The sequence below is a fragment of the Ochotona princeps genome, chromosome 8 (assembly GCF_030435755.1).
Source record: "Ochotona princeps isolate mOchPri1 chromosome 8, mOchPri1.hap1, whole genome shotgun sequence".
NCBI classification, from domain to species: Eukaryota; Metazoa; Chordata; class Mammalia; order Lagomorpha; family Ochotonidae; genus Ochotona; species Ochotona princeps.
Genome location: NC_080839.1, coordinates 13679932 through 13706216, shown reverse-complemented (window position 1 = coordinate 13706216; position 26285 = coordinate 13679932). Strand labels below are relative to the sequence as shown.

Here is a 26285-nt window from a genome sequence, read left to right as displayed (position 1 = left end):
GAAAGGTCAGGAGCCCCAAACGCTAACATCACAATCAGCTGATGGAGAGAAAAGCTCCCAGAAAGTACCTGGAAAGGAGACAGGGGCTAACTCAAGATGGCCCAGAACTGACCAGTTCCCTGAGATGGGAGCACAGCAAGAGAGAGCAGGGGTTGCACTGTGAATGATACGCCACCCTCTGGATTCCCTACCCTGGCAAACCAGCTGGAGGTGAGGGTGGGGAAATGGCATTTTGAGACATGCATGTCTTGGGAGGTCAGTGGAGAACAGGCTTTGTGCCAATGCTGGGGAAGAAAGGCCAGGAACAATGAGGACCTGGGTTCCAATGGAAGCCAAGACTTAGCCGGGAGGGCAACCTGTTCAGCCTGAAGCAGGAGAAGAGGGAGGCAGTGAGACAAGGCATCTCTCAAACGGGAAAAAATCAGATAATTTTCTCATTGTGAGAGAGGATGCATACAAGATTTTCCTTTAAAGTTTCAGGAAGAGGGTGTGATTGATATTTAGATAACTAACAAACTCGGGACGTCCAATATGGAAACGCATGAGTTTGACCCAGCTCTGTTCCTGACTCCAGCTTCCTGTAAGAGCAGACTGAGAGGCAGCAGGGATGGCTCAAGTGATTGGCTCCCTGTCTTCCACCGGGGAGACCTAGGTTGTGTTCCCAGCACCTGACTTCAGCCCAGCCCAATCCTGGTTGTTGTGTATGTATGTATCTACGAAATGAACCAAAAGATGTAAGTGTTATCTCTCTCCTTCTGTGTGTTTCTCAAATAAACAAACAGAGATAAACACTTTAAAAATACATAAAAGAGGTGTAGGTACTGTGGCATAATGTGGTGCCAACATCCACTATAGATGCCAGTTTGTATCCTGGCTGCTACAATTATCATCCAGCTCCTTACTGATTTACCTAGGAAAGCAGCAGTGGATGGCCCAAGTGCTTGTGTCCCTGCCCCATGTGAGAGACTGGGAAGATGCTCCTCGCTCCAGACTGCTCAGCTCTAGCTGCTGTGACCCTCTGGGGAGTAAAACAGCAGATGCAAGATCCTTCTCTCCTTGCCTATCTCTATAACTCTGTCTTTCAAATATATACACACACACGTATCCACATATATAAAATAAAATATTGCAAACAACCAAGGAAAGCATTAAGCTCAGGGAAATAAAAAAAAGCTATTTCAAAAATAGAATATAATTATAGTCTGATACATGATTCAGCTGAAAACAGAATTTCCACTGCCACAAAATATGTAAACCTGGAGTACTGATGCAACCACAGCACTGAGTAATACCCTTTTGCCTTAACACTCACGCTGGGGACTGGCACACACAGACTAACATCCAAGGGCTAAACGTGGACCGACTATCTCTGACAAGGTACATAAGAGAGAGGTAATTTCACTTTCTCATAGCAGAGAGGGCCGGCTGGAGCTGGCATAAAGGAGAGAATCTTGAACCATTTGAAATACTTTACCATGTGTATGCACTGCCTGTTTTAAAAGGGGGTATAAAATTCTCATCAGATTTTGGTTAAACATCTGAAGCAGGAAGAATGAAAGAAATGACACAGACTTAGACACGGTGTCTAGACAGGAACCACCTGGCCACAGCAGCACAAGCCCACCACGCAAGGATAGCCTCAGCCGGCTTGGCCCAGGGACATTCCTTCCACAAAGACTCAGCGACACTCTGCCCCTCTGTCCTGCCACAACCCGGCTAGCTTGCTCAGAAACGACTGGAAAACAGCAAGCAAGCCCCAGCATATTCTTAAAAGCACGCAACACAATGGTACACTGTATGATGCTGGGAGGGGGGAAGCGGAATTCGTGTTTGGGAGTACAAGGCTCAAGTGTGAGAAGACAGGAGAGCCCTGAGCAACAGTGATGGCCACACAACGAGAACCATGCCGCCGAACCAGGCATGCCAAAAGGGTCAAAATGGTGAATTTCATGCTATGCACATTTTACCGCCATAAAAATGTTTAAAGAATTCAAAAGAAATGCAAAGGTCCACTGGTAGTTTGCTGTCTTACCAGCCCCACTGCATGCAGTGGGTGACCCAGTGTGAGGCAATCTTGTAATGACAAAGCAACTAAGCGGACATTGGGCATCCATGGTTAATAGCGAATCTTTCAGTTGACGATTTAAGCTAAGGAAGCCAAGTTCTTATTTCCTAGGTGTTCACGTAGATGGCTCACCAGAGTCTACCTTTCCTGACACCAAAGGCAGTGAGATACAGACCCAGCACCAGGCCTCGGTGGGACCCCTGGGAGGCAGAGCAGCAGGGGTCTTGAAAATACAGGAACTCATGGTGTCTGCAGCCTGTGGCACAGAGACAGGAAGCCACGATGGGCACAGGATGTTAGGGGACCCAAACTATCCAATAAACAGCTTCGCCGAGGAAAACTCAGAGGAGGTAAAATTCTTCCGGTGTTCTCCACTGAGAGTGATGCCAGAATCCCAAATGCACTGGGAACCCCTAGGCTAACCAGAAAATAGGACAAACACTTCCGTTTGCCACAGACCTCCCAATAAAGTATATGTGCCAGCTCTCATAGGGCACCTGATTTTGCTCTTGCTTCAGTTGCTACCAGGCCCCACCCCCTCAGTCTCCCAATGGATGGCTACTTTCTTTTCAAAATGCTCCACCTAGGCAGGGAGCAGCTGCCCCTAAGCTGGAGGGCTTCCCTGCACTCTATCATGGACACCTGAGCTAATCACATCCCACAATTACAGCCCCTTTTGGCGACTCAGGAAAAGCCCTTGACCAAGCAGCGTCCCAGGGCCTGGACACAGGACTCCTCCCTTGAGAAAGAAAGCCAGGAAAAAGTGGCAGCTCAGGTGCTATCACATGGGCAGGCGGGCCCAGACAGCAGGGCTATGCTCCCCCACCAGTGACACCCACGGAAGCCCCTGGGTCAGGTTTCTGCTGTTTTAAGCCTTTAAACAGCAACTCACTCTGTTAGTATTAAATGACGATAATACTTCTCTCACTGGAAGCTGTGCCTGTACAACAGAAAAATATCTGCTTTTTTGGAGTTGATACAGAAAACAAAACACTGTCAGTTCCTCTGAGCAGCCTCTGCCCTTGGCTGAGATGGGCTGCCCGAAAGCATAGGCAGGGTGTGTGGCAACCAAGGGGGAGGCGTGGAAGCTGTGCACTTTGCCTTGTGGCTGCGATCTGGATACAGTTTACCCCCACAGTCCATATGTTGGGCACCTGGTCCTCAGAGTTAGTGGGCAGTCCTTAGGGGCCTCACTGGAGCTGTGCCCTGGGAAGAAGACTGCAGGGCCCCAGCCTCTCCCTGCCTTCTTGTTGGGCTGCATGATCTCTGCCCACCACAATGCAATGCATCCAACAAGTTCCCTCACCAGAGCTGAGCCCATGTCAGATCTAAGCCCTTGACCCTCCAAACTCTGGGTGAATACACTTCTTTTCTCTCTATGAGTTGGCCTGCCTCTGATATTTTATTACATTAAAAGTAAATAGACTGGGCCCGGCGGCGTGGCCTAGCGGCTAGAGTCCTTGCCTTGAACGCCCCGGGATCCCATATGGGCGCCGGTTCTAATCCCGGCTGCTCCACTTCCCATCCAGCTCCCTGCTTGTGGCCTGGGAAAGCAGTCGAGGACGGCCCAAAGCCTTGGGACACTGCACCCGCGTGGGAGACCTGGAAGAGGTTCCTGGCTCCCGGCATCGGATCGGCATCAGCACCAGCCGTTGAGGCTCACTTGGGGAGTGAAACATCGGATGGAAGATCTTCCTCGCTGTCTCTCCTCCTCTCTATATCTGACTTTGTAATAAACTGAATAAATCTTAAAAAAAAAAAAAGTAAATAGACTAGGGCCTGGTGCAATACCATAGTGGTTAAAGTCCTTGCCTTGAATGCTTCGGGATCCCATATGGGCACTGCTTCTAATCCCAGCAGCCCCACTTCCCATCCAGCTCCCTGCTTGTGGCTTGGGAAAGCAGTCGAGAATGGAGACCTGGAAGAAGCTTCTGGCTCCCGGCTTCGGATCGGCACAGCACCGGCCGTTGCGGCCGATTGGGAAGTGAACCATCGGATGGAAGATCTTCCCCTCTGCCTCTCCTCCTCTCTGTATATCCAACTTTCCAATAAAAATAATAAATCTTAAAAAAAAAAATAGACTAGGCCCTGGTGCTGTAGCTTAGCAGCAAAGTCCTCGCCTTGCATGCACCGGGATCCCATATGGAAGCCAGTTCTAATCCTGGCGGCCCCACTTCCCATCCAGCTTCCTGCTTGTGGCCTGGGAAAGCAGTCGAGGACGGCCCAGAGCCTTGGAACCCTGCACCCGTTTGGCAAGAAGTTCCTGGCTCCCTGCACCCGTATGGCAAGAAGTTCCTGGCTCCTGACTATGGATCAGCTCAGCTCCGGCTGTTGCAGTCACTTGGGGAGTGAATCAATGGATGAAAGATCTTTCTCTCTGTCTCTCCTCCTCTCTGTATATCTGACTTTGCAATAAAAATAAAATAAATCTTTAAAAAAACAAATACAGTGACCCACTGATCAAGCCTACAATGTGGGGACAAAAATGCAAAGCCGGTCCATCCTGTGGAAATGCAGACAAATTACACGTTGCCCAGAGTCACTAAGCCGGTGCTAACTGAGCCGTGGTTTCTGAAAAGGAAACATAAAATGATTCACCAAAGGATATGACCCAGTATGGGACTATGCCAAGTGTCAGGTCAGGGAAAGTGAAAACAGGACAGATCAAAGGGGACTCCTCTTTGGAGCAGAGGGATGGCAGAGACGGGTTCTCGCCTCGGCTCTCACCTCTCCTGGCTCTGACCTCATTGTGAGTGTCAGCTGACCCTGGGCTGACCGGATTCTGAAACTGCATAGCAGAGTCCTGGCCACAGGAACAACACAAAGCCCTTCCTAGCTCAGAGGGAAGACAATACCACGGGATGTAAGGAGAGGCACTGGGAATAGGGGAGCCCAACCTGTGAGAGGTCAGAGCACCTCAGACACAGGTCCTGGCTTGGCTCTGACCCTGTCACCCCCACACCAACTCATCCAGTTAGCTCTCACAAAACCTAGAATTGCTAGATGCGTATGCAATGGGGATTCTGGGGAGAGCAGGAAGGTCGGGGAATTTAGCAGGTCAAAGAGATGACTTGCTTTGTGCTGTCTCTTCACACCCTTTCAGAGACACCGCTGTTACTCGTAGAATTCTGGGATCTCACTACACTTGATAGGATGAGTGGTTGAGGGGGATGTAGCTCCCAGTTACATCTGGTAAACCAGCAGTCCCAAAGGTAGGAAGGGGTGGGAGGAGGAAGATCATTTTAAATGTATTTCTTTTTCATTTTATTTATCTATTTATTTTACTTATTTATTTGAAAGACAGATAGAAAGATAGAAAGACAGACAGATCTCTCATCTGCTGGTTCACTACCCAGAAGCCTTATAGCAGCCAGGGATGGGCCAGGTGAGGGTCAGGAAGCCCAGGGTGTACGAGCAAAGGGAGCTAGAATTGGGAGTGGAGTCAGAACTTGAACCCAGACACTTCAATATCGAATGCAGGTCTTAGCCACTAGGCCAAACGGCTTCCATCTTGAGCATCTGGTGTTAGAATTCATTATCTCTGGATGGGCCTTTGGTGCAGCATCCTCTGGCTCCACTCCTGGTTCCAGCTTCTTGTGACACCCACACTCTAGAAGGCAGCAACTGATGGCCTACATACTTGGGTCCCTGCCGCTGAAGTGGGGGCACCCAGCTCTAGGCTTTGGCCTATTGTAGGCACCTGGGGAATGAACAGCAGAATGGCAGAGCTTATTCTCTCTCTCTCTCTCTTCCAAATAAAGAAGTAAATGTATATGTAACATATGTAAAGGAGGCCAAAAACATCACGTGTTCATCTACCAGCTAAAGCAAGAATGATGGCAGTCTGGCCCACAAAATCACTTGATCTGGCCCTGCCAAGGCAATCACAGGCAAGACTCGAAAGTCAATAAATCTACAACAGGCTAATTTTTATTATGTGTGTATATGGCCTGCAAGTGATGCTATAAATGTCCACATGGCCCTTGGCAGAAAGATGGCGCTTCACTCCTGCTCCACAGTAAACACCAGGTTGATTAAAAATAAAAGTTTCTCATTTTTTGGAGGCTTTTGAGTCAGCAGCAGCACTATGGAATTAAAAAAAGAAAGAAGTGGGGTTGGAGGTGTGATGTAGCAGTTAAGCTACTGTCTGTAGTGGCAGCATCCCATATGGGCACCAGTTCAAGACGCTCCACTCCCAATCCAGCTCCCTGCTAATGTGTCTGGGAACGCAACAGAAGATGACCCAAGTGCTTGGGCCCCTGTACCCATGTAAGAGCTCCAGGTTCCTGGCCTTGGATATGTATGTCAAGTCCCAGCTGTTTCAGCCATCTGGGGAGTGAAGCAGCAAGTGGAACATTGATCTCTCTCTCTCTCTGTAATTCTGCCTTTAAAATAAACAATCTTTAAAAAAAATTAAACAGGGCCCGGCGGCATGGCCTAGCGGCTAAAGTCCTCGCCTTGAAAGCCCCGGGATCTCATATGGGCGCCGGTTCTAATCCCAGCGGCTCACTTCCCATCCAGCTCCCTGCTTGTGGCCTGGGAAAGCAGTTGAGGACGGCCCAATGCATTGGGACCCTGCACCCGCGTGGGAGACCCAGAAGAGGTTCCGGGTTCCCGGCATCGGATCGGAGCGAATCGGCCCGTTGCGGCTCACTTGGGGAGTGAATCTTCGGACGGAAGATCTTCCTCTCTGTCTCTCCTCCTCTGTGTATATCTGGCTGTAATAAAATGAATAAATCTTTAAAAAAAAAATTAAACAAAAGGAGATAGAACATACATACCTGAAGGAAGCAATTATTGCTGTGACTTCATCATCTGGATAAAACTGTGTAATTGCATGATGTGCTCCAAGCAATTCCTTCCCATCTTTCCACCAAGAAATAACAGCGATGTCTTGGTACATATTTGGTATATTGATGGAACAATTGAATTTAATGTCTTTGTGTTCGGAAAGTATTATGTGTCCAACTGTGTGATTAAATGCAAGAGGAGGTAGTTTTGACCCAGAAGAGGTCTCCTGGGGAAGGACTGCATTTCCTGGGTGGGCTCTTCCAGGCTGGGTGGGCGAAGGCATCAAGACAGGTTGGTAGCCACTGGTGTAAGCCAAAGACAAGGGTGCGGAGTCAGCTGGCAGGCTCCCTGGAACTGCTCCTGATAACAGTGGGTAGGGCTTGCTCTCTTCTGGTGCCTCAGCAACAGCTGTGGAACAGAACATCCAACACTTAGCTTTTCAGATAAGGGAGAAGAGTTTTCTAAGCAGGCTGTCAACTTCTTTGGCCACAGGGAGCACTGGGGATCCTGAGTGTCCACGGAAAAAAGGAGCAGAGTTTAACACACACTTTGGACATCCATTCTCAATTGCCAGCTCAGTCGTTTGCTCACTTGCCTCTTTCTTTTATTTGCTAAAGAGTTATTCTTTTATTTGAATGGCAGAGAGAGAGGGAGAGAGAGAAATGGACAGATCTTCCTTTCACTGCTTCACTCCCTAAATGGCCATTGACAAAATGGATGGGACCAGGTCAGAGCCAGGAGTCAGGAGTTTTGTCCCTGTCTCCTATGTAGGTGTCAGGGGGCCAAGCACTTGCTGCCTTCCCAGGCACATTGGTAGGGAGTGGAATTGGAAGAGAAGCAGCCAGGCAGTTCCCGTATAGAATGTTAGCACTGCAGGCAGTGGCTTAACTTGCCTTGCTAGTGTGCCTTTCTCTTGCTTCTTTCTAAAACAAATGCAAATACAAATGCCCTCAAAAATAATTTTTACCCAATACTAACTCATTCCAAGATTTCTTTATCTTTATGCCCACCTCCACGACGGGGCTCAGCCATCTTATTACCTGCCCAGTCGCACAATGCGTGACCAATTTGGTCAGTCCTGTTTAAGAGGTTGCTGCTAGTCACCAAGAAGACAATGTGTCCCTTTTTTTTTCTCTCTCCCAGCAACTAAAGTTTGTGACAGGGTGACTTTGGGCTTCCAGCAAACGTCTGCCTGCTGGAATGAGCCAGGAAATGTTTTTATTTCAGCAGGCCAGCAAGTATTTCTAAAAATATTGGCTCATAATAGTTGTACTTTCAGTGTTTTTGATGGCATTTTTTGGAGCACACATTCTTGGCTGGTGATTTTTTTCAGATTGGCAGGGAATGGGGAAGGCAGACAGGTAAGAGACATGCAAGCTCTGTATCCTGCATTGTGGCTTGATAATTTGGGGTACACATAGGGGTCTATCCATGATCAAGATGTCACACCTTACGGGCTCCTCTGTGTGTGTGTGTGTATGTGCAGGGAGCAGCAGTACAGGCTCGGTTTAGGATTGTGCCAGATTTAGCAAAGAACATAGGATGCCAAGTCAAACTTGAATTTCAGACAAACAACCATTTTTAGTATGGACATTCAGCTACATCCTTAATTGGCTAACGGGGGTGGGGGCTACAATGAGATCTGGGGACGGAAGGGAGGAACCTGGCATTTTTCCCTGCTAAGTCACCCGGGCGGTACCTATTCCTCCAGCGAGGCCATGGCCTGGGAGGGAGCCCACCCCAGACAGCGCTCCCTCCCGCCTCTCCAGAGCTGTGCCCTCCCATGGCCTGGGAGGGATCCCTCCCTACACAGCGCTCCCTCCCGCCTCTCCAGAGCTGTGCCCTCCTGGCCCCTTTTCTGCTGGGAAGTCTGGAGGGTCTGAGTGCTACCCTCATGCTCATTGCATTTAGGCTGTACCTCCTTGGGAAACAGGATGAACAACAGGTGGAGGACAGAAGATGTCAGGAATCCAAGAATGGCCCTGCGCAATAGCCTAGTGACTAATCCTCATCTTGCAACAGCTGGGATCCGATATGGGCACCAGTTCATGTCCAGGCTGCTCCACTTCCGATCCAGCTCCCTGTTTGTGTCCTGGGAAAGCAGTGGAGGATGACCCAAAGCCTTGGGATCCTGAACCTGTGAGTACAGTTTGGAGTATAAGCTCAGTTTTCTCACAGCCAATTGAAATGCTGCTTAGTTAGGGTCAGGCTAAACCCATGTCCTAACCACTCTGCTCACTGGCTGATTTTAAGGATAACCCATCTCCACAATCTGACCCGAAGTTGGGGGGACATTTACACAGCACTTCCTGCATTTCAGATTTGCTGTACCCCATCTGAAGGGCTAAGGAAAGTCACCTGTGCCAAGGCAGAGCAGCAGAGTGTCCCAGGAGTTACAAGGAGATGGGGTTTACCGGAGCATAGAAAAAGAGGCTGTCCCAGGAGAAGGCTTGTATCCTAACCCTGGAGACTCCCAGTACCTCACCAAGGACTATCAATATGGGCAGCAAGGACTACATCCCCACTGCCAAGGAGAATTGGAGTGCCCTCATAGGCTGAGAACTCTGAGATCAACCATTCCCTATCTGATCTCCCACACGGGATGGAAGAAGCCCAGACCCTTCCTCACAGGATCTAATGTCATTGGAACAACAGCCAGGAGCCCTGAGCAGTCCTCAGAAACAGAAGAACAGTAAACCTCCTTCGGGACTCAGGAGAGGAGCTTTCTATGGTCCTTCTTTGGCTCCAACTTTGGCTCCCCACTCTCTCTTACAATGATCATCAGGGTCACTCAGGAGGCCCCCAAAATTAGATCAGATAGACAGAGACCAATAAGGATAGCTTAGAATAGACAAGAAAAAGTCAGCTTGGACTCCCATATACCTTACTAGGTAGGACACAAAGATCAGCTACTCTTCACTATGGTATTGAATATTTCTATGCACACTCTTCCTAAAACTGTTTTGGTCCTCAGTTGTTAACACATGGCTTGTTAGAGTTTTAAGCCTGTTTGAATTCTCCTAAAATTCACGAAGCTCAGTAAAACCACGCTTGAATACGATAAGCTGCTAAATACAAATATGAAAAAAGACACAAGACAGCTGAATAGTACCCTGTAACCATTTTAAGGTTTATAGCAGTCAGTTATGTATAAACTAAAATTGAGATGTCAACGAAGTAGTTACAGGATGTGGTTAAGAACCTGCATTTTCTAACACATTGGTCACTCAATACCATGTCAATTAACTTCATGATGTTGTAAATTTCCATGCTTCTTCCTGTTGCTGAATTTGTGTAGTGGCTTTTCATTGGAGGGGATGATATTCTGCCAGCTCTACTTTCAGACCAAGGATGGTCTCCCAATGAAACTGCTGAATTTATCTGGACAATAAGATGCTGAACTCTCTGCGTGGTTCATGCCCACAATGAAGGAATTATGACTGGCTATGAGCTGTACTACTGTAACAATATGGTGGAATTCAATACGAGGGGAGGGCTTTAGGAGGGGTTGGGGGAAATCCCAGAGCCTATGGAACTGTGTCATAAAATGAAATAATGGTAATAATAATAAAATGGCAATAAGTAAAAAAAAAAAAAACGAAAGAGAGAGAGAGAGAGAGAGAGAGAGAGAGAGGCTGTCCCATGGTGCCTCCCCAACCCCGCCCTTCCCTTATGGGACTCTTGCCTTCTGCAGCATCACATCTCTTGTGACTGTTCCTTGGTTCTTGAGTGTCCCATGAGCCTTGAATAAATGTGCTAGGAGGACACTGGTCTGGACCGAGCCCCTGCACTAGGCCAACAGAACCAAGCTCAGTGGACTCCTTCGTGCTGAAGCTCCATGTCCCATGGAAGCCAAGGTCTCTATCAGGAGAGGGGCAGGCAGGAGCCGAATCCCCAGACAGGCCCATTTTAGTCCTGGAGAAGGAAGTTTCCTCTCCTTTAACCTGTACAAGGAAAGTGGCTTTGAAAAGACCACAGCTGTTGCTTCTTCAGCTCCTGCCTGCCTAGAAAGTCAACCTCTTCTGTTCGGCTCTCAGGAACTTGTTCTACTCGACTCCAAAACCACAGTAAGAAGCCCACCAAGATCTTTAGATGAAATGTGTTACCAATCTGTTTTTTTCCAGGCTTTATCATCTATGCCACATGGCAGGTGCTCCAATCAGGCTCATGGAGTGAGTGAAGCCAGGGATACGGGAAGGCTGGGGAGGGATGGACAAGGTTTACAGGGGCAGAGGCAGTGGGAAACGGGAGGGGGAGGAAGTGGTCCAATACTGTAGGGAGAGCCACTTAGCTGTAGGGCGGAGCTTCTTGGCCAGGACAAACATGGGAGAGAGGAACTGGAACCGAGCTGACCAAGGAGTGTTCAGAGACCCACATGCGGTGGGAGCAATTTCTGGAAGATTTCTGAGTGGAGAGGGAGAAGGTCAGCTGTGCTAGAGGGGCATGCTGAGCAAGAAAGGGGAGGCCAGGGGGAGGAAAATACTCCAGGAAGAGACCAGTGTGGACACATGGCAAAAAAGATGCCCCTCTAACTTTTTAAAAAAGATGTATTTATATGGGGTGGGTGCAATGACTCAATTGGCTAATCCTCTGCAAGCACCAACATTCTATAATGGCACTAGTTCATGTCCCAGTTGCTCCACTCCCCATTCAGTTCCTTGCCTGTGGCCTAGGAAAAAAGAGAGGATGATCCAAAGTCTTGGGCCTTTGTGAGAGATACGGAAGAATCTCCTGGCTCCCGGCTTCAGATTGACTCAGTCCAACAATCATGGCCATTTGAAGAATGGACCAGAAATTGGAGAACCTCTCTGTGTTTCTCTAAAAAATCTGCCTTTCCAAGAAAAAGAAGTAATTAAAAAAATATTTACTTATTTATTTGAAAGGCAGCATGGCACACACACAGAAAAGATTCCATTTGATAATTCACTCCCCCCCCGCAAATGACCACAACGGCTGGAGGTAGGTCAAGCTCAAGCTAGGTCTCCCATGTTGATAGCAAGGGTCCAAAAATTTGAGCCACCTTCTACTGCTTTCCCAAGAGCATTACCCGGGATTGGAAGGAGAACAGCCTGGATTGAAATCAACACGCGTATGGGATGCCAGTGCTGTAGGCTGTAGCTTAACCCACTGAGCCATCACACCAGCCCAGGTCCTCACTATTGCTTGTTCTCCAGTATCCAGATGCTGAGAAAGGACATGACCTTGGTACAAAGGACACTTGTCAGGAATGGATGGGACCATTGGTAGTTGCAGGGAAAACAGGGCAGGTAATTGCAATGCGCCACAGGGTTGCTGTTAGGAAGAAAAGGAGTTGTCCCTATGCCTGGCTCGCAGGAAGGACACAGGGAGTGTTAGCGATTGTTGCTTCTGCTATTTGCTCATTTTACCGACAGTCAGGAAAACCTTGCCAGTTTGGCCATTGAAAACTGCTGATTTACAGGAGATGGTACTGGGTTAGGTGATGCTCAGTGCCCCCCCAAGCTGCAGTACGGCCACATAGCCGTCTCTGTCTACAGTGTCTCGAGTTTCACACTGCAGAAGCTCCCTACAGAAAATGAAAATAATCCCAAGGTTTCATGGACCCAAGGGCAGGGGCCATGATGTAATTATGCTTTAGGCTGCTAAGTTTTCAGCTTTCCAGTTACTTCAGTTGCATGGTGTCCCCTCCCTCACTCACAGAAGGGGAATATTTTCCTAATTTGTGGAGGAGGGGTGATGGAAAATGAGATCAGACCCAAAAAGCTTCCCCACAGCAGAGGCTGCATGAAAATATGCTCGTTTCTGCACAGCACACATGGAAAAGTGCACTGCCTCTGGCTGGAATTTGGGCGGAATGAACAAGAAACCATCGCCTCTCCCCTTCTCTTTTCTTCCAAGACTGTTTCCTTGTGAGGGCTCAATAAGCAGCTGAAATGGGAGGCGAATGATGCTCATGGTGAAGGGCCCCCCACGCAGATCCCAAAGAGGCGCCACGGACCCGCTCCCACTAAGTCCTGGAGTTCCAACAGTAAGCACTGCTGTGCTGGGCCTGTGTGTTCCAGTCGCCACTCCGCCTTGCTCTGCTCTGCAACAGGTTTCAGTGGGTCCCGGTAAGGTTCATGGGCTCAGTCCCCAGCGAAGCAATGGAACTGCTAGGAGGTGAGCAGTGTAATCGGGCCACAGGAGCTGCTGCCAATGGAAGGGATGAAACTAGTTCTCACGGGACTCCGGTTAGTTCCAAGAGCGAGTTGTTATAAAAGAACAGGCTTGAGCTTGAATGTCTCTCTAACTTCCTGCCTCACTGTTTGATCTCTCCTTCTCACGCACACTCCTGCCTTCACACTACCCATCAAGCAGGACAGGATGCAGCCAGGGGACCTTCGTTACACTGTTAGGACTTTCAGCCTCCAAAACTGTGCATCAGATAAACCTCTTTTCTTTACAACTTACCCAGCCTCGGGTATCTTGTTACAGCCATGGGAAATGGACTAAGATAATCCTTGCCAAGATATCAAGTGCCATCTTCTTAAAGTCAGGGAATTTTGTCTCCATCATCAACTTCTGCAGCAACAGAGTGCCCAACAGAGGGACAGCCCCATGGGACAGGAATAGTGTATTCATCTGATTAATGGATTGGCTGGATTTACTCCTTGTGTGTCTTGTTTTTCTTTTTCTTTTTCTTTTTAAAAAATTTATTTATTTTTATTGAAAAGGCAAGTCTTACAGAAAAGAGATACAGAGAAAAAGATCTTCCATCTGCTGGTTCACTCCCCTAATGGCTGCAGTGGCCAGAGCTGAGCCACCAAAGCCACCCGGAGCTTCTTCTTGGCATCCCACGCGGGTGCAGGGTCCCAAGACTTTGGGCCGTCCTCCACTGCTTTCCCAGGCCACAAGCAGGGAGCTGGATGGGAAGTGAGGCTGCTGGGATTAGAACCGGCGCCCATATGGGATCCTGGCATGTTCAAGGTGAGGATTCTAGCCACTGAGCCATTGTGCCAGGCTCACGGGGTTTTATTTTTGTTTTTGTTTTTGTTTGAGAGGTAGAGTGACAAGAAAGAAAAGGGAGAGGGAGAGAAAGAGAAAGAAAGTGTTCCTCCTCGGCTGGGGCTGGTTCACTTCCCAAACGCCTGGGGCTGGGGATGGGCCCGGGCCAGGGTAAAACCAGGAGCCAGCAACTCCATCCAGGTCCCAGGTGGGTGACAGGGCCCGGCTGCCCTCAGGGTGCATTTTAGCAGGAAGCTGGAATTGGAAACTTAGTGGAAACTTGACCCCAGGCATTCCGATACAGGACGCAGGTGTCTCATCTAGTGGTTTAATCTCTCTGCCAAATATCCATCCTTATATTTTCTTGAATGAGTTTGTAGTTTTCTCAAAGGCTAAAGGTGACATCCTCTGAACTCAGGGTGATGCACAGCAAGGGGGTGGCCTGCAGTGGACATCCACAGGATAAGTGGGTATAATGCTCACAGGGCTCTGAGGTGAGCCGGACAGAGTCCAGGCAAGGACACTGCTGTTGTGGCTGGCAGAGGGATGGCTCTGGGAGACGGTGGGTGGCACCTCCTTGATGGCCCTGGACACAGATACAGCAACTCAGACATTTAGGGACTTAGTAAAGAATCTCTTAGACTGAGTATTAGTCAAGTGGGAGATGCTAATAAGGAATCTATTTTTTTGTATGACCATTATTGCTACATCCCACCTTGAAACCCATGAAGGATTGCTGGAGTGTTTCTGAACACTGTGTGTAATGGAAGGCATTTGGGGACACAGTGCTATTCAGTGGCCAGCCAGCAGTGCTGTCCACTAGGTCTCCCAGGGCCTCAAGACATGACCTCAGCAAAGTTCCTGACACCCTCTGAACCCTCATCATGGTAACTGGACCATGGTGGCAAGAGCTGACATGTCTCAGGGTCCACTAGCTCCCAATACAGATCCTGGCTAATACGCTCATTACTAACTTGCATTTGTACTCTGGCCTGCTGGCCACCGGAGGCCAGGTCTGGGCCTTGTGGGAGTGACGTCTGAGACTAAAGAGTGACAAGGCCGTGGGCGTGGCTTACTGGTGCAACACACTTGGCCGCCAAGAGTGACAAGGGAAAACAAACTTCTGACTTGGGATGGAAAAGGACACTTGGCCCTCAATAATCTCAAGGTAGGACTGGCCTTGGTTTCCCCCACCCTCTCCCAACCAATATGAGCACCTTCTGATTTCCCTGAAGCCTGCTGAACATAGTTCAAGGTGGAAAAAAGCAGCAGCAGTGACTACAACTGCAGGTTCCAGCTTGAGCCCCTCCGAGCTGTGGCCATAGGGCTCTGCTTGGTGAATGCTGCTCAGTAGACAGTGCCCTTGGAGTTACATATGCATTATCTGCCTGCTCTCATCCCAGGTATTCAGGGAGAGAGGGGCAGTCCCAGGCCAGAGTGTTGGAGAACAGCAGGCCTGAAGTGCCAGCCTAGATGGCCTCTGCCTGTTCTTTCCTTTGTTCTCAGGAGAGCTCTCTGAAGATTAGCCTCAAAATCAGGAGGAGGCTGCAAGAGTGGGAGTTTATCCTGAAACTCCTCGGGGTTCTTGACTTCCCACCCTATGGAGTACACCGGGGGCATATGTGGGGAACCCGGGCCGTGCACTTTGCCCCCGCACCACACACTGGGGTTTCCTTTCTGCCTATCGACAGATTTGCTGTCAAGCAGCCCCCTACAGACAGGGAGGAGAGAAGCCTCCTTTTAAAGTGTGCAGTTGAAGGAAGGGCTTTTGCATTTGGAATCTCATTATTGCCTGTACCCCCATACCCTCCACCCTGCCCAGGAGAAAGGAACAGATGGTGCCAGGTACCTTCCTTTGCATTCCCCTAGGCTGGTATCCGAATTGTGTCCCCCCACAACTGAGGTCAAACCCCAAACAAACTGACATTTCCTAACCTGTTTGCCTTTATGCAAACACAGGATTTCTGATGGGTGGAAAAGCAGCAACACTCAGTGAGTGGAAAGATATAACCTTTAACCTGATGTCACTTAACCTGATTAATGGCTCTAAAACTGTAACTGCTAATCATTAACTTGGCTGGAGAAAGAAAAAACAGCAGAATCCACTGACCTTGAGTAAGTCCCCAGGGAGACCAGACCTGAGGCCTAGGGGAAGGGGAGTTGGTGGAGGGGAGCCCCACAGCCTCCAAAAGGTCACAGCGTCATGCAAGAGGAGGAGCAAAGCCAGAGATGCCTGCACGGTGGTAGGAAAGTAAAGTGAACGGAAAGCACTGTGCTGGCGGGGCCAGGCGTTTTAAATGGGCCATGTTGGTGTAGGGTCACGAGATACTCTTTTGTGCTTAAATTCCAGACAAACTACAAATATGCAAAATGGGAAGCCAGCTGGAGCCAGTGCTGCCCCTGTGTGCTCACTATATATATATAATATGAGTTTTCATTTTGTTTTATTGTTTGTATGTTTTATTGGAGAAGCAGATTTGCAGAAAGAAGAAGAGACAGACAGAAATATCTTCTGTTCACTGGTTCACTCCTCAAGTGGCCACAACAGCTGGAGCTGAGTCAATCCAAAGCCAGGAGCAGGGGCTTCTTCCGGGTCTCTCCACGGGAGCAAGCTCCCAAAGTTTTGGGCCATCCTCCATTGCTTTCCCAAGCCACAAGCAGGGAGCTGGACAGGAAATGCAGCAGTTGGAACACAAACCGGCACCCATTGGGGATCCCAGCAAGGCGAGGATCTTGTCACTAGACCCTTTGTGCTTGGTATCTGGAGAGTGAACCAGCGGATGGGAGCTTTCTGACTCTGCCTCTCAAGTATATAGAAACATTTAAAATAACCACTGTGTGCACTATCTGGCTTGCACAGACATGCAATAAATGACAGTTATTATTTTCCTAATATGAAACTTCTGGCCTGTCTTATTTCAAAGGCGCAACTTTTTTAGTCTTGCCTGGAAGATCAACGCCAGACATATGGAAACAATTACGCTGTCTTAGACCATTCAGCTTCTTGCAGTGAGATATGCACAGATGATGTTTACTTAACCAAGGCCTTTCTTTCTCTTCCCCCTTTGGCAGGTCACCAAGTATCACACAAAGGCTCTGGCTAGGGTTGCCAAGCAGCTTTCTCCCCAGGGTCTGGGTTGGTTCCCTCGAAGGTCCAGGTGGGTTTTTAAAAGCCCTGGGAAGGCATCTCACCCCCTAAGAGGAGCTGTCCCATCACACTGCCCGTGGGCACATCCTCAAGCTCACCAGCACCTTAATGCCTCTCTCTCTCTCTCTCTCTCTCTCTCACACACACACATACACACACACACACCAACAATAACTCATTTTTTTAAGGAAAAAAACATTTCTTTTTAAAATGTGGATATCCCTGGAGTGACAAATAATGGGGAATTCCCTCCAAAACGACAAAAAAGTGTCTTTCCCTATTCTTCCCGTGAAGTATGTCTAAAAACACTCGGCATTCTAAATAAACATTTTTTAGACACCTTGAAAGATTAGTGTAGTAAAATCATAGAGACCAAGTTTAGCTGTGGTGTGCAATAACCCTATGCATCCCATGGCTGTGCACTTGAGTGCTGGCTCCTCCAGGTCTAAATAAACTTCTCTGGAGACAGCAGAAGGTAACTGTCCAAATGCGTGGTCCCTAACACGCACATGGAAAAGCCAGGTGGAGTTCCTGGCTCTTGGTTTCAACCTGGACCAGATCTGACTATTGTGACCACATGCAGGATAAACCAGGAGTTAGAAACTCACTCTCTGCCTTTCAAATACATACACTCACACAAATATATAAACCCTTTTTTAAAAATCTTAGAGGCCAGGCCTGGCGGCGTGGCCTAGTGGCTAAAGTCCTCGCCTTGAAAGCGCCAGGATCCCATATGGGCGCCGGTTCTAATCCCGGCAGCTCCACTTCCCCTCCAGCTCCCTGCTTGTGGCCTGGGAAAGCAGTGGAGGACGGCCCATTGCATTGGGACCCTGCACCCGCGTGGGAGACCTGGAAGAGGTTCCTGGTTCCCGGCATCAGTTCGGCGCGCACCGGCCCGTTGCGGCTCACTTGGGGAGTGAATCATCGGACAGAAGATCTTCCTCTCTGTCTCTCCTCCTCTGTGTATATCTGGCTGTAATAAAATCAATAAATCTTTAAAAAAAAATAAATAAAAATCTTAGAGGCCAACAAAAGAAGTGGTTCCTGGGACTGGGAGTTACTGTTTAAAGGGTGTAGAGTTTCATTTTTCAAGCTGAAAAGGTTCTGAGAATAGATGGTTGTCCCACATGATGAATGTTTCTAAAACCACTGCATTAACACTTCAAAATGGCTAAGAAGGAAAATTTTATATTATATGTCACCACAGTTAAAAGCACAACTCTGAAAGGTGGAAAGAAGGTAGACTAGCTAGGTCCCCAGGAGCCAAGAACAATGGGGTTTTCTTTCTGCCTGATATTGTCCCATAGTTGGAGTGGAAGAAACCAGCACTCTAGAACTGCAATGTGCCTAGCTAGATCTGTACGGCCAGGATGGAATAAAGAGGCTTCTTGGGGTTCGGGCCTTGGGATTCGGGGGCAACTGCCGCTCCTCACAGTGTGGCGGCTGTGGGGGGTGCCCCTGCCGGGTCGGACCCAATGCTGGGGGCTCGCGCCAAAGACACTGCCACAAGGCAGTGAACGAGTCCTCGGCCTCATCCAGGACCCAAGAGAGCTCATTCCTCGGGTAAGTGCGCCATGAGGGAACTTGGGAACTGGCTTAAAATTCCTAGCTCCACCCAGCTGCTAATATCTGGCAGCTAGGTGAGTTTGGGAGGGGTTCGGGCCTTGGGATTCGGGGGCAACTGCCGCTCCTCACAGTGTGGCGGCTGTGGGGGGTGCCCCTGCCGGGTCGGACCCAATGCTGGGGGCTCGCGCCAAAGACACTGCCACAAGGCAGTGAACGAGTCCTCGGCCTCATCCAGGGCGGCCAGTGCACCATGTGGTGCCAGGCTTTGCCTGTTGGCCGCCCGGCCGGGAAGCTCTGGGGTAATGGATGTCCGAATTGCTGTTTAGATAGCTCTAGGGTGACCCCACTGTTTCTGGGTTCTGAGTCAATCCTAAAGATTCCCAACACCAGTGGCTCTTTTGGAGAACTTCTAATCACTCAATAATGCTGAGCTTTGAACACCTATAATGCAGAAGATAACCCCCAGATTGTCTAGCAGGATATTTTTTTGCCTGACATGATGTTGGTTCAGGAGACTGGTCACATTAGGCAGGTTCATAATTTTAACTAGCACTCTAGAACCTTATCCTGGGGTGGACTCTGTACAGGATGTGTGGGCCACGCCCTGTAGAAAGTTTGGCCCCACTGGTAAACCTAAATTTTAGGTGGTTATGGACTAAGCTAGGTGTGACCAAGGAGCCTGCCATCAATCACAGGTAAAGGGATCCGCCATAGACTGGACTGGGCAAGGCAGCAGCACCCAAATGTGCATCCTGAATAGGTTGTGGGGTGGGCCGGGCTGCAACATTCACCAGCTCATACAAGGCCAAATGGGAGGCCAGAGTACACCGGGTACTGGCCTAAAAACCAATGGCATGTATGTAAACTGGGTTTGGGAGTGGATCAAGTGGAGGTACTTGGGAAGCTCCCCTGGCGAGTCATAGCTCTCGCTGGTGAACACGCCGTCCAGATCTGGGGGTCGGACAAGCAGGGCATAGTAGCTCCAAAATGTGTAAATTGGTAATGGAACGTAATGTACTGGGGAGGACTGAGCAAACCTTTGTTTACAAGCAAAACTAGAAACCAGCATGGAACACAGGTCATACCGAGCTAGGCTCTTGCACCTACTGGTCCTCAGAGCAACCAAGGGCAGGTGCATGATTTACAGCTAGGAACAAGCCCAATCGGGGAGGTAACGGGACACCCTAACTAGGTTGAGGTTCCCACCAAGGGTTGTATGTGCTAGAATTGGGGCTGCGTTCTATCTAGGAAACAGTTGCAGTCACCCGAGGCACTAGTGTGGGCTGGGATTGGATGCACCAGGCCAGTTCAGACCCCAACACCATCTGGTGTCATGGAGAACCAGGGGGTAGATGTGGGACTGACTAGGCTGGGTCTCAACCCCCTACTGAGCCATGCGTGAGCTGTATGTGGGTATGGACGAGCCATGGCCGGGCTGAAACATCCAACAACAAGAACCAGAATGGGGTGAAAGCCAGCCAGGAAAAGCCACTGTCCCTGCTAGGACAGGACGTGAACTGAGTTGGGTTGGCTCAAGGACCCCCTGGCATGCGCAAAACCTGCCATTGGGAGGGGTTCTGATGGAGGAGCCTGGGCAACTCCTCTGGCAGGACACAGTCCCTGCAGGTAAGCGCAAGAAGCATGATAGGAAACAGTCCAGAATAGGCCATGGAAAGTTTCCCACTGGCACACATTCAGCATGGGTCAGGAGCAGACCAGGCTCAATCAGTCCATATCACCCACTGGCAAATCCGATCACCAGATCAGAGTGTGGGATGAGCCGGGTTTGGTCGCGACAAAACCAGTACACATTACGGAATGCCAGGGCGTGGTTGCCTGTACTGGATATGAATGCAGCACCCAACCAGCACACGTGAGATCCAGGAAGGAAGGGAGGGGCAGAACTGGCGGGGGGATTAAGGGGCTGGTTCCCTCGCCGGACAGCTACTCCCACCGGAGAGCGTGGGCTGGGATAGAGACAGACTAGACTATGCAAGGCTACAACACCTGTGCGCTGCATGTGGACTAGATCAGGGAAAAGCCAGGCTGGGCTGATTATTCCTGCTGGTGCAAGCATAAATTAGAGTGGGTGAGGGATGTTTGGGCATAGCCACAGAAGCTGGCACTGGGGACTAATTCTGTCAAGTCAAATCACAGAACCACCTAAAGAGTGCATAAACCGGGACAGAGAGACCTGGGAGGGAAAAAGTGGGTTCCCCCTTCTTGGGTCACTAGTCCCGTGGGAGGGCATGAAAACTAGGATGGGGGCTGGGATGGCTAGATAGAGAGGCACTCAACAACACCCGTGAGGGCTGGATGGTTGAGTTGGTTAGATAGAACTAAGCTTTAATACCCATTGACAAGTGCCAGAGCCAAATGGGATGGGGGACAGACTGGTCTTCTGCTACACATACTGGCAAACCAGGGGCGGGCCGGGTGAGGGTTATCGTGGGTCGCCCCAACTAGGCTGCAGCTCCCACTGGTTAGTGTGAGGGCCGAGTACATGCTGGGCAGAACCAGACTGGACTACAACACCCATTGGTTCCAGTGCAACTCGGGACTGAAAACAGAACCAACCCAGCAATTGCAACCACCAGCTGATCGGGGTGATGGACTGTGCCGGGCCCTGTGCTTGCTAGAACATGCAAGAAACTAGTCTGGGAATACCTCAAAGTTTCTTTGGAGATCTCCCCAATCGAACTGCTGGACTCAGAACTCTAACCAAGAAAAGACAGAAGACAGAGCAGATCAATCATTCATCTCAGCTACATGTTAGCAGCGAAAAATGGGGCAAACGGAGACTTTATGATGGACCATATCAATCAGAGCACGACCTCATCGAGCGAAACTGGCAGTGATTCATAACTGGAGAACTATTAACACCACTCAAGCACATATCTCAGAGCATGCCCCACATCCGGGACTCGGGGTGGGCGGGAAACCGGGTGGGGCTTCTCCCTCAATATCCTCCTTTACCTCAGATACAAGATAGAAACAATATGGACATAATAGTATTGCCCACTTCCCTATCCCCCTGAACCTTTTTTTTTTCTTTTTCTTTCTTTAACTGTAATTAACTATGAAAAGATTGTCAACAACAACACAATAAAATAGATTATAAAAAAAAAAAAAAAAAAGAGGCTTCTTACATCCCCATCAACATTCACCTTCCAGCTCCCACTTGGACCCCAGCTACTGAGCTCTGGGCGGCAGTTCATTCTGAGGCTAATCAGAAGAAGGGTGCCCAGGTGTGAGAGCCAAAAGCGAGGATGAAGGGCTGGGTGGGATGTCTGGGAGGGCCAGTGGGTGATGTCATGATGGCCTCAATTTGCTTCACAACCCAGAGAAGTATAACCAGACCTGTCTGGAGTTTTCCTAGAGAGAAAGAGCTGAGATCTCCCAAAGCAACAGACTGTCTATAAAACATGCAGAACCAGCAATGTCTTTTGAGCCTATAATTACAAAAACCTGCAACACAGCATTACCGCTCCTGCAAACTCACACCTGTCCAAGGGAGACAGGTAAGATGATCAAGCGCTATCTTCATTCCGATGGCTGGTTTTTCACAAATATCTGTCAACATGTATCAAATACCACACCTAGAATCTGTGCATTTGGTTACAGAAAATGAAATTGCCATGAGTAAAAGATTAAGAAGAATGTTCATGGTAATTTCCTTATAAAAGAAAAACTTTCCAGAACGTAAACGCCCTTTAAGAGGAAATTGGATAAAGAAAACTACAATGTTTTCATACATTTGCCTGTGAAGGTCATTCATCTTAGATTTACACTTTTAAATCCAGATTGATCTAGCAAACTTAAGCCTAGAGAAAAAGGCCAGCTGGAGAAGAAAGTGTGCTGGGTACAACATCTGTAACACACACAGGGCAAGGTGCTGCTAGTATCTTGCTCAACACCCATTCCCTGCAGTGGGTCTTAGAGTACAGAGTGTTCTAGGGTACAGTGGGTCTTAGGCTGCAGTGGGTCTTAGGGCGCAGTGGGTCTTAGGCTGCAGTGGGTCTTAGGGCGCAGTGGGTCTTAGGCTGCAGTGGGTCTTAGGGCGCAGTGGGTCTTAGGGCGCAGTGGGTCTTAGGCTGCAGTGGGTCTTAGGGCGCAGTGGGTCTTAGGGTACAGTGTGTTTTAGGCTGCAGTGGGTCTTAGGCTGCAGTGTGTTTTAGGCTGCAGTGGGTCTTAGGGTGCGTTAGGTCTTAGGGCGCAGTGGGCTCAGTCACCACTTAAGAAGTTCACATCCCACATCTAAGTATCTGAGATTAAGTCCTGCCTCCTCTTCTTTCCTTTTTAAATATTTACTTATTTTTATAAAGGCAGATGTACAGAGAGAAAGAAAATCAGTGAGAAAAATCTTCTGTCTGCTGATTCACTTCCCAAGTAGCCACAATGGCTGGAGCTAAGTCAGTCTGAAGCCAGGAGCCAGAAACTTCCTCCAGGTCTCCATGTGGGTGCAGGGTCCCAAGGTTTTGGGCTTTCCTCTACTGCTTTCCCAGGCCACAAGCAGGGAGCTGGATAGGAAGTGAAGATGCCAGGACCTGAACAGGTGCCCATATGGGATACCAGCAGATGCAAGGCAAGGATTTAGCCACTAGGCTATTAAGCCGGGTCTTTGCCTCCACTTCTGATTCAGCTTCCTGCTAATATATGTATCAGACCATTCTACTGCTCTAGATAGGAGCTGAGGGGGGTGTCAGATAGGAGCAGAGATCCCAGGTGGCAGGAAATAGCAGCTGCCATCAGTAAAGAACCCACTGGCATGACTCAGAAGTCACACTCTGCAGGGCAGGCCTGTAGACAGCAGTTAGACTTGAGACACCTGCATCCCATATCGGAATGCCTTGGTTTGAGTCCCAGTTTGTCTTCCAGTTCCAGCTTCCTGCTAATGCATGTGCTGGGAGGCAGCAAAGGATGACTCAAGTACTTGAGGCCCTGCCAGTCACATTGGAGACTTAGCCTGAGCTCCTGGCTCTTGACTTCAGCCTAGCCCAACCCTAAACATTGTGGAACTATGGAGAGGGCATCAACGGAGAGAAGATAGATCTGTGCCTCTTCTGTCTCTCTTGCTTTCTCGTGTGTGTGTGTGTGTGTGTGTGTGTGCGCGCGCGCACGCGTGTGCCTTTTAAATAACTGGAGGAAACAAACAAACAAAAAAAGCTGTCCCCAGGTCCCCATATCTGGGCTGATGCTAAAGTCCACCAGACCCACTGGGGCATGGTGTCCAGAGTCTCCTTGTGAAAGTGTCCCCTGCAAGTACAACTTGTTCTCTGTTCAGAAGGGCACCCTCTGCCATCAGCTATTTCTCTCCCATTTAACACAAGAGGATCTGAAGTTCTGGAAAGGGAAGGCACCGTTCTCCAAGAGTCCTTGTAACTTCACATCAAAACTGGGATGAGAACTTGCACTATTGGACTCCCAATGTGATTATTTTGTGAACGAATGCTAAAGCTAACAAATTTTCCTTTTTCTCTTCCCCCAAAATTTTCAAAGAACATTGTATCCATCAACAAATCTTCCAATCACGTGCACGAATTGTAAAAAGGCTGAGAGGCGGTTTTGCTTCCCATGGGTAGGAGGCAGCGTGCCATTAACTGTAGCAGTGGAAAAAACTCAGCCTCCAGATCCAGGCAGCACATCAAGTCCATGAATATTTATCAAGGCTCTGCCAGTTCAGTAAGTCCAGCAGTGAGAGAAAATACTTTCAGCAAGTTTGTATCTGTGTGCTAAGATTCTCCACCAACACAGCCTGTCCTTACTTGTGGAAAATGATCATTTTCAAAACACTTAATGAAGCCTGCCTCCTATCAGTAGCTCTCACATGAGGGCCCTAAGGCTTAAAATAGCAAAACAATCCCTTTTCCAAAACAAACAAGGCTTTCCTTTGTGTATCTAATGAGAGGCAGGGCTGCGGCTAAGGCAAGCCTAAGATGTGGCGTGTTCCTGAATGCTGAGGAACTGCAGTCCCAAAGGAGAGATGGGTTACACATAAAGAGAGATTTGGCAGAAAGCATGGGCTGGATTCAGTGCCAACGTTAGATCTAACTCCTGAGGGGGGCCCCTCCACCCTACCCAGCCGAGTGGGTCAAGCGGGACAGTAGCCCTGTAGTGGCCCCTTGCTGGGGCCATGGTTGCCTTTGTAGGTGCTAAGATAACACCTCAGAAGAGACCAACCTTTGGAAGACACTGACCATGTACAAGAAGCCACCCACAACCACAGAATGCACTGCCACAAAAATCCACACACTGACCTTCTGAAATGAAGTAGGTTTCTTCTGATCATAAGACTGTCAAGCATGCTCAGGCTTTGGTGGACAACTTCTCATGAGTGATCTCCATCTAAGCAGAAGGCCACATCTGTCTGCTCTCTCTGGCTCTCCACCCTTGCCTCCTTTCTCTCTTGGCTACTCCCGAGATTCATAAAAAAATCTTTTTTCCACCCTCCTCCCTTGGAAGAGAAAGTAGCAATGCAGTAGACAAAGTGAAATGAAATCTTCCAGGACTGACAATAGGGTTTGTGATGGAACCTTTAGGGCATAATCGCTCTCCCCTCCTTTATACTTTCAAGCTCTTGAGTCTAAGGGAGGCAGCATGCGACACGGATAAAACTCAGAGCTTGCCAAGGATCTGGGCCCTGATCACGGGACCCTGCTGCCCCACAGAGGCCCCAGGAGAGCTCCAAGAAGGGAGGGCTGCCAGGGACTCATGGTGCTGTTGGGGTGTCACAAAACTTGGAAAGCCCTGACCCCTTGCTGTGCTAAGAACTCCCCTCCTCCCCAAGTAACAGCCATGGCTCACACAGAGAAAACTAACACGGGGATGAGAAAGTGCCTGAGTTGGCAGGTATTCAGTATTCCTGCTTTCCAACAAGAGGTAGCGGGTGGTGGGAGGCACAATCCTGACAAAATTCTCCACCAGCCATTCTTTGCAGTTTTTTTTTTAGCTACAGACAGGAGGACGGGAACAAGAAAGGAAGAAGAGAAGCAACATGGGTTTACCTCTGGTCAGGGATTACGAACAAACACCCAGAGTGCAGAAAGGGAAGGCCTGCACTGCCCCCACGGGTACGAGAGGGTGTGGCCTGGCATCGCCACCAAGCTGGACACATCCGGGGCCAGGAGTGTCCTTGGACTCTGCTTCTTTCATTTCCTCACCCCTCTCTTCTCTCTGTCACACACACACACACACACACACAGAATTTCCTCTCTAAGAACCCAGGCTGCATGCGGTCTCCACAGCAGCTAAAAGCCTTCTGCTGGAAAACCTGGCTTGACCTGGTAAAAAGGAAAATAAACTTGTCTGTGCACACTCAAAAAGCCAACACACACACACACACACACACACACACACACACACACTAAACTGAAAAAACAGAGCCAAATGAAAACCACACCCACTCTAGAGTAGTTTTGTGGGAGAGCTAGGCAGGAATTGGCCTTCTTTTTAATGCTTTCCTGAGGGGCACATGACAGGAAGCTATCCCCGTATTCTGTCAAGCCTGAATGCTTGTGGGGGTGCGTGGTAGGTGGGGAGAGGCGGGGCTCCCAGAGCTGCTGGGCCCCTGGCGGTCTTGCTACAGAACCACTAGAAAACAAAATCCTAGCAAAAGCTACAGCAAGAGCTTTAGCACCCCAGATTTGGGGAGGAGAGGGCAGGGAACACCTCCTACCGCCCCTCCCCAAAGTAAAATGAACAATGGTGGGTGGACCACAGTTCTGTCGTCTTATTGCAAGGAGCAACACAGGA

The 26285-nt window shown here is 49.2% G+C and overlaps 1 protein-coding gene across 1 annotated transcript in view; it reads right to left on the bottom strand.

Annotated features, from left to right (window-relative positions):
- The window catches only part of MERTK (MER proto-oncogene, tyrosine kinase), a 106066-nt gene that overhangs the window by 74855 nt on the left and 4926 nt on the right, over positions 1–26285 (bottom strand). The window contains exon 2 of the mRNA XM_058667622.1: positions 6847–7264. Within this exon, the coding sequence (XP_058523605.1) occupies positions 6847–7264 (418 nt within the window). The remainder of the gene's footprint in view (positions 1–6846; positions 7265–26285) is intronic.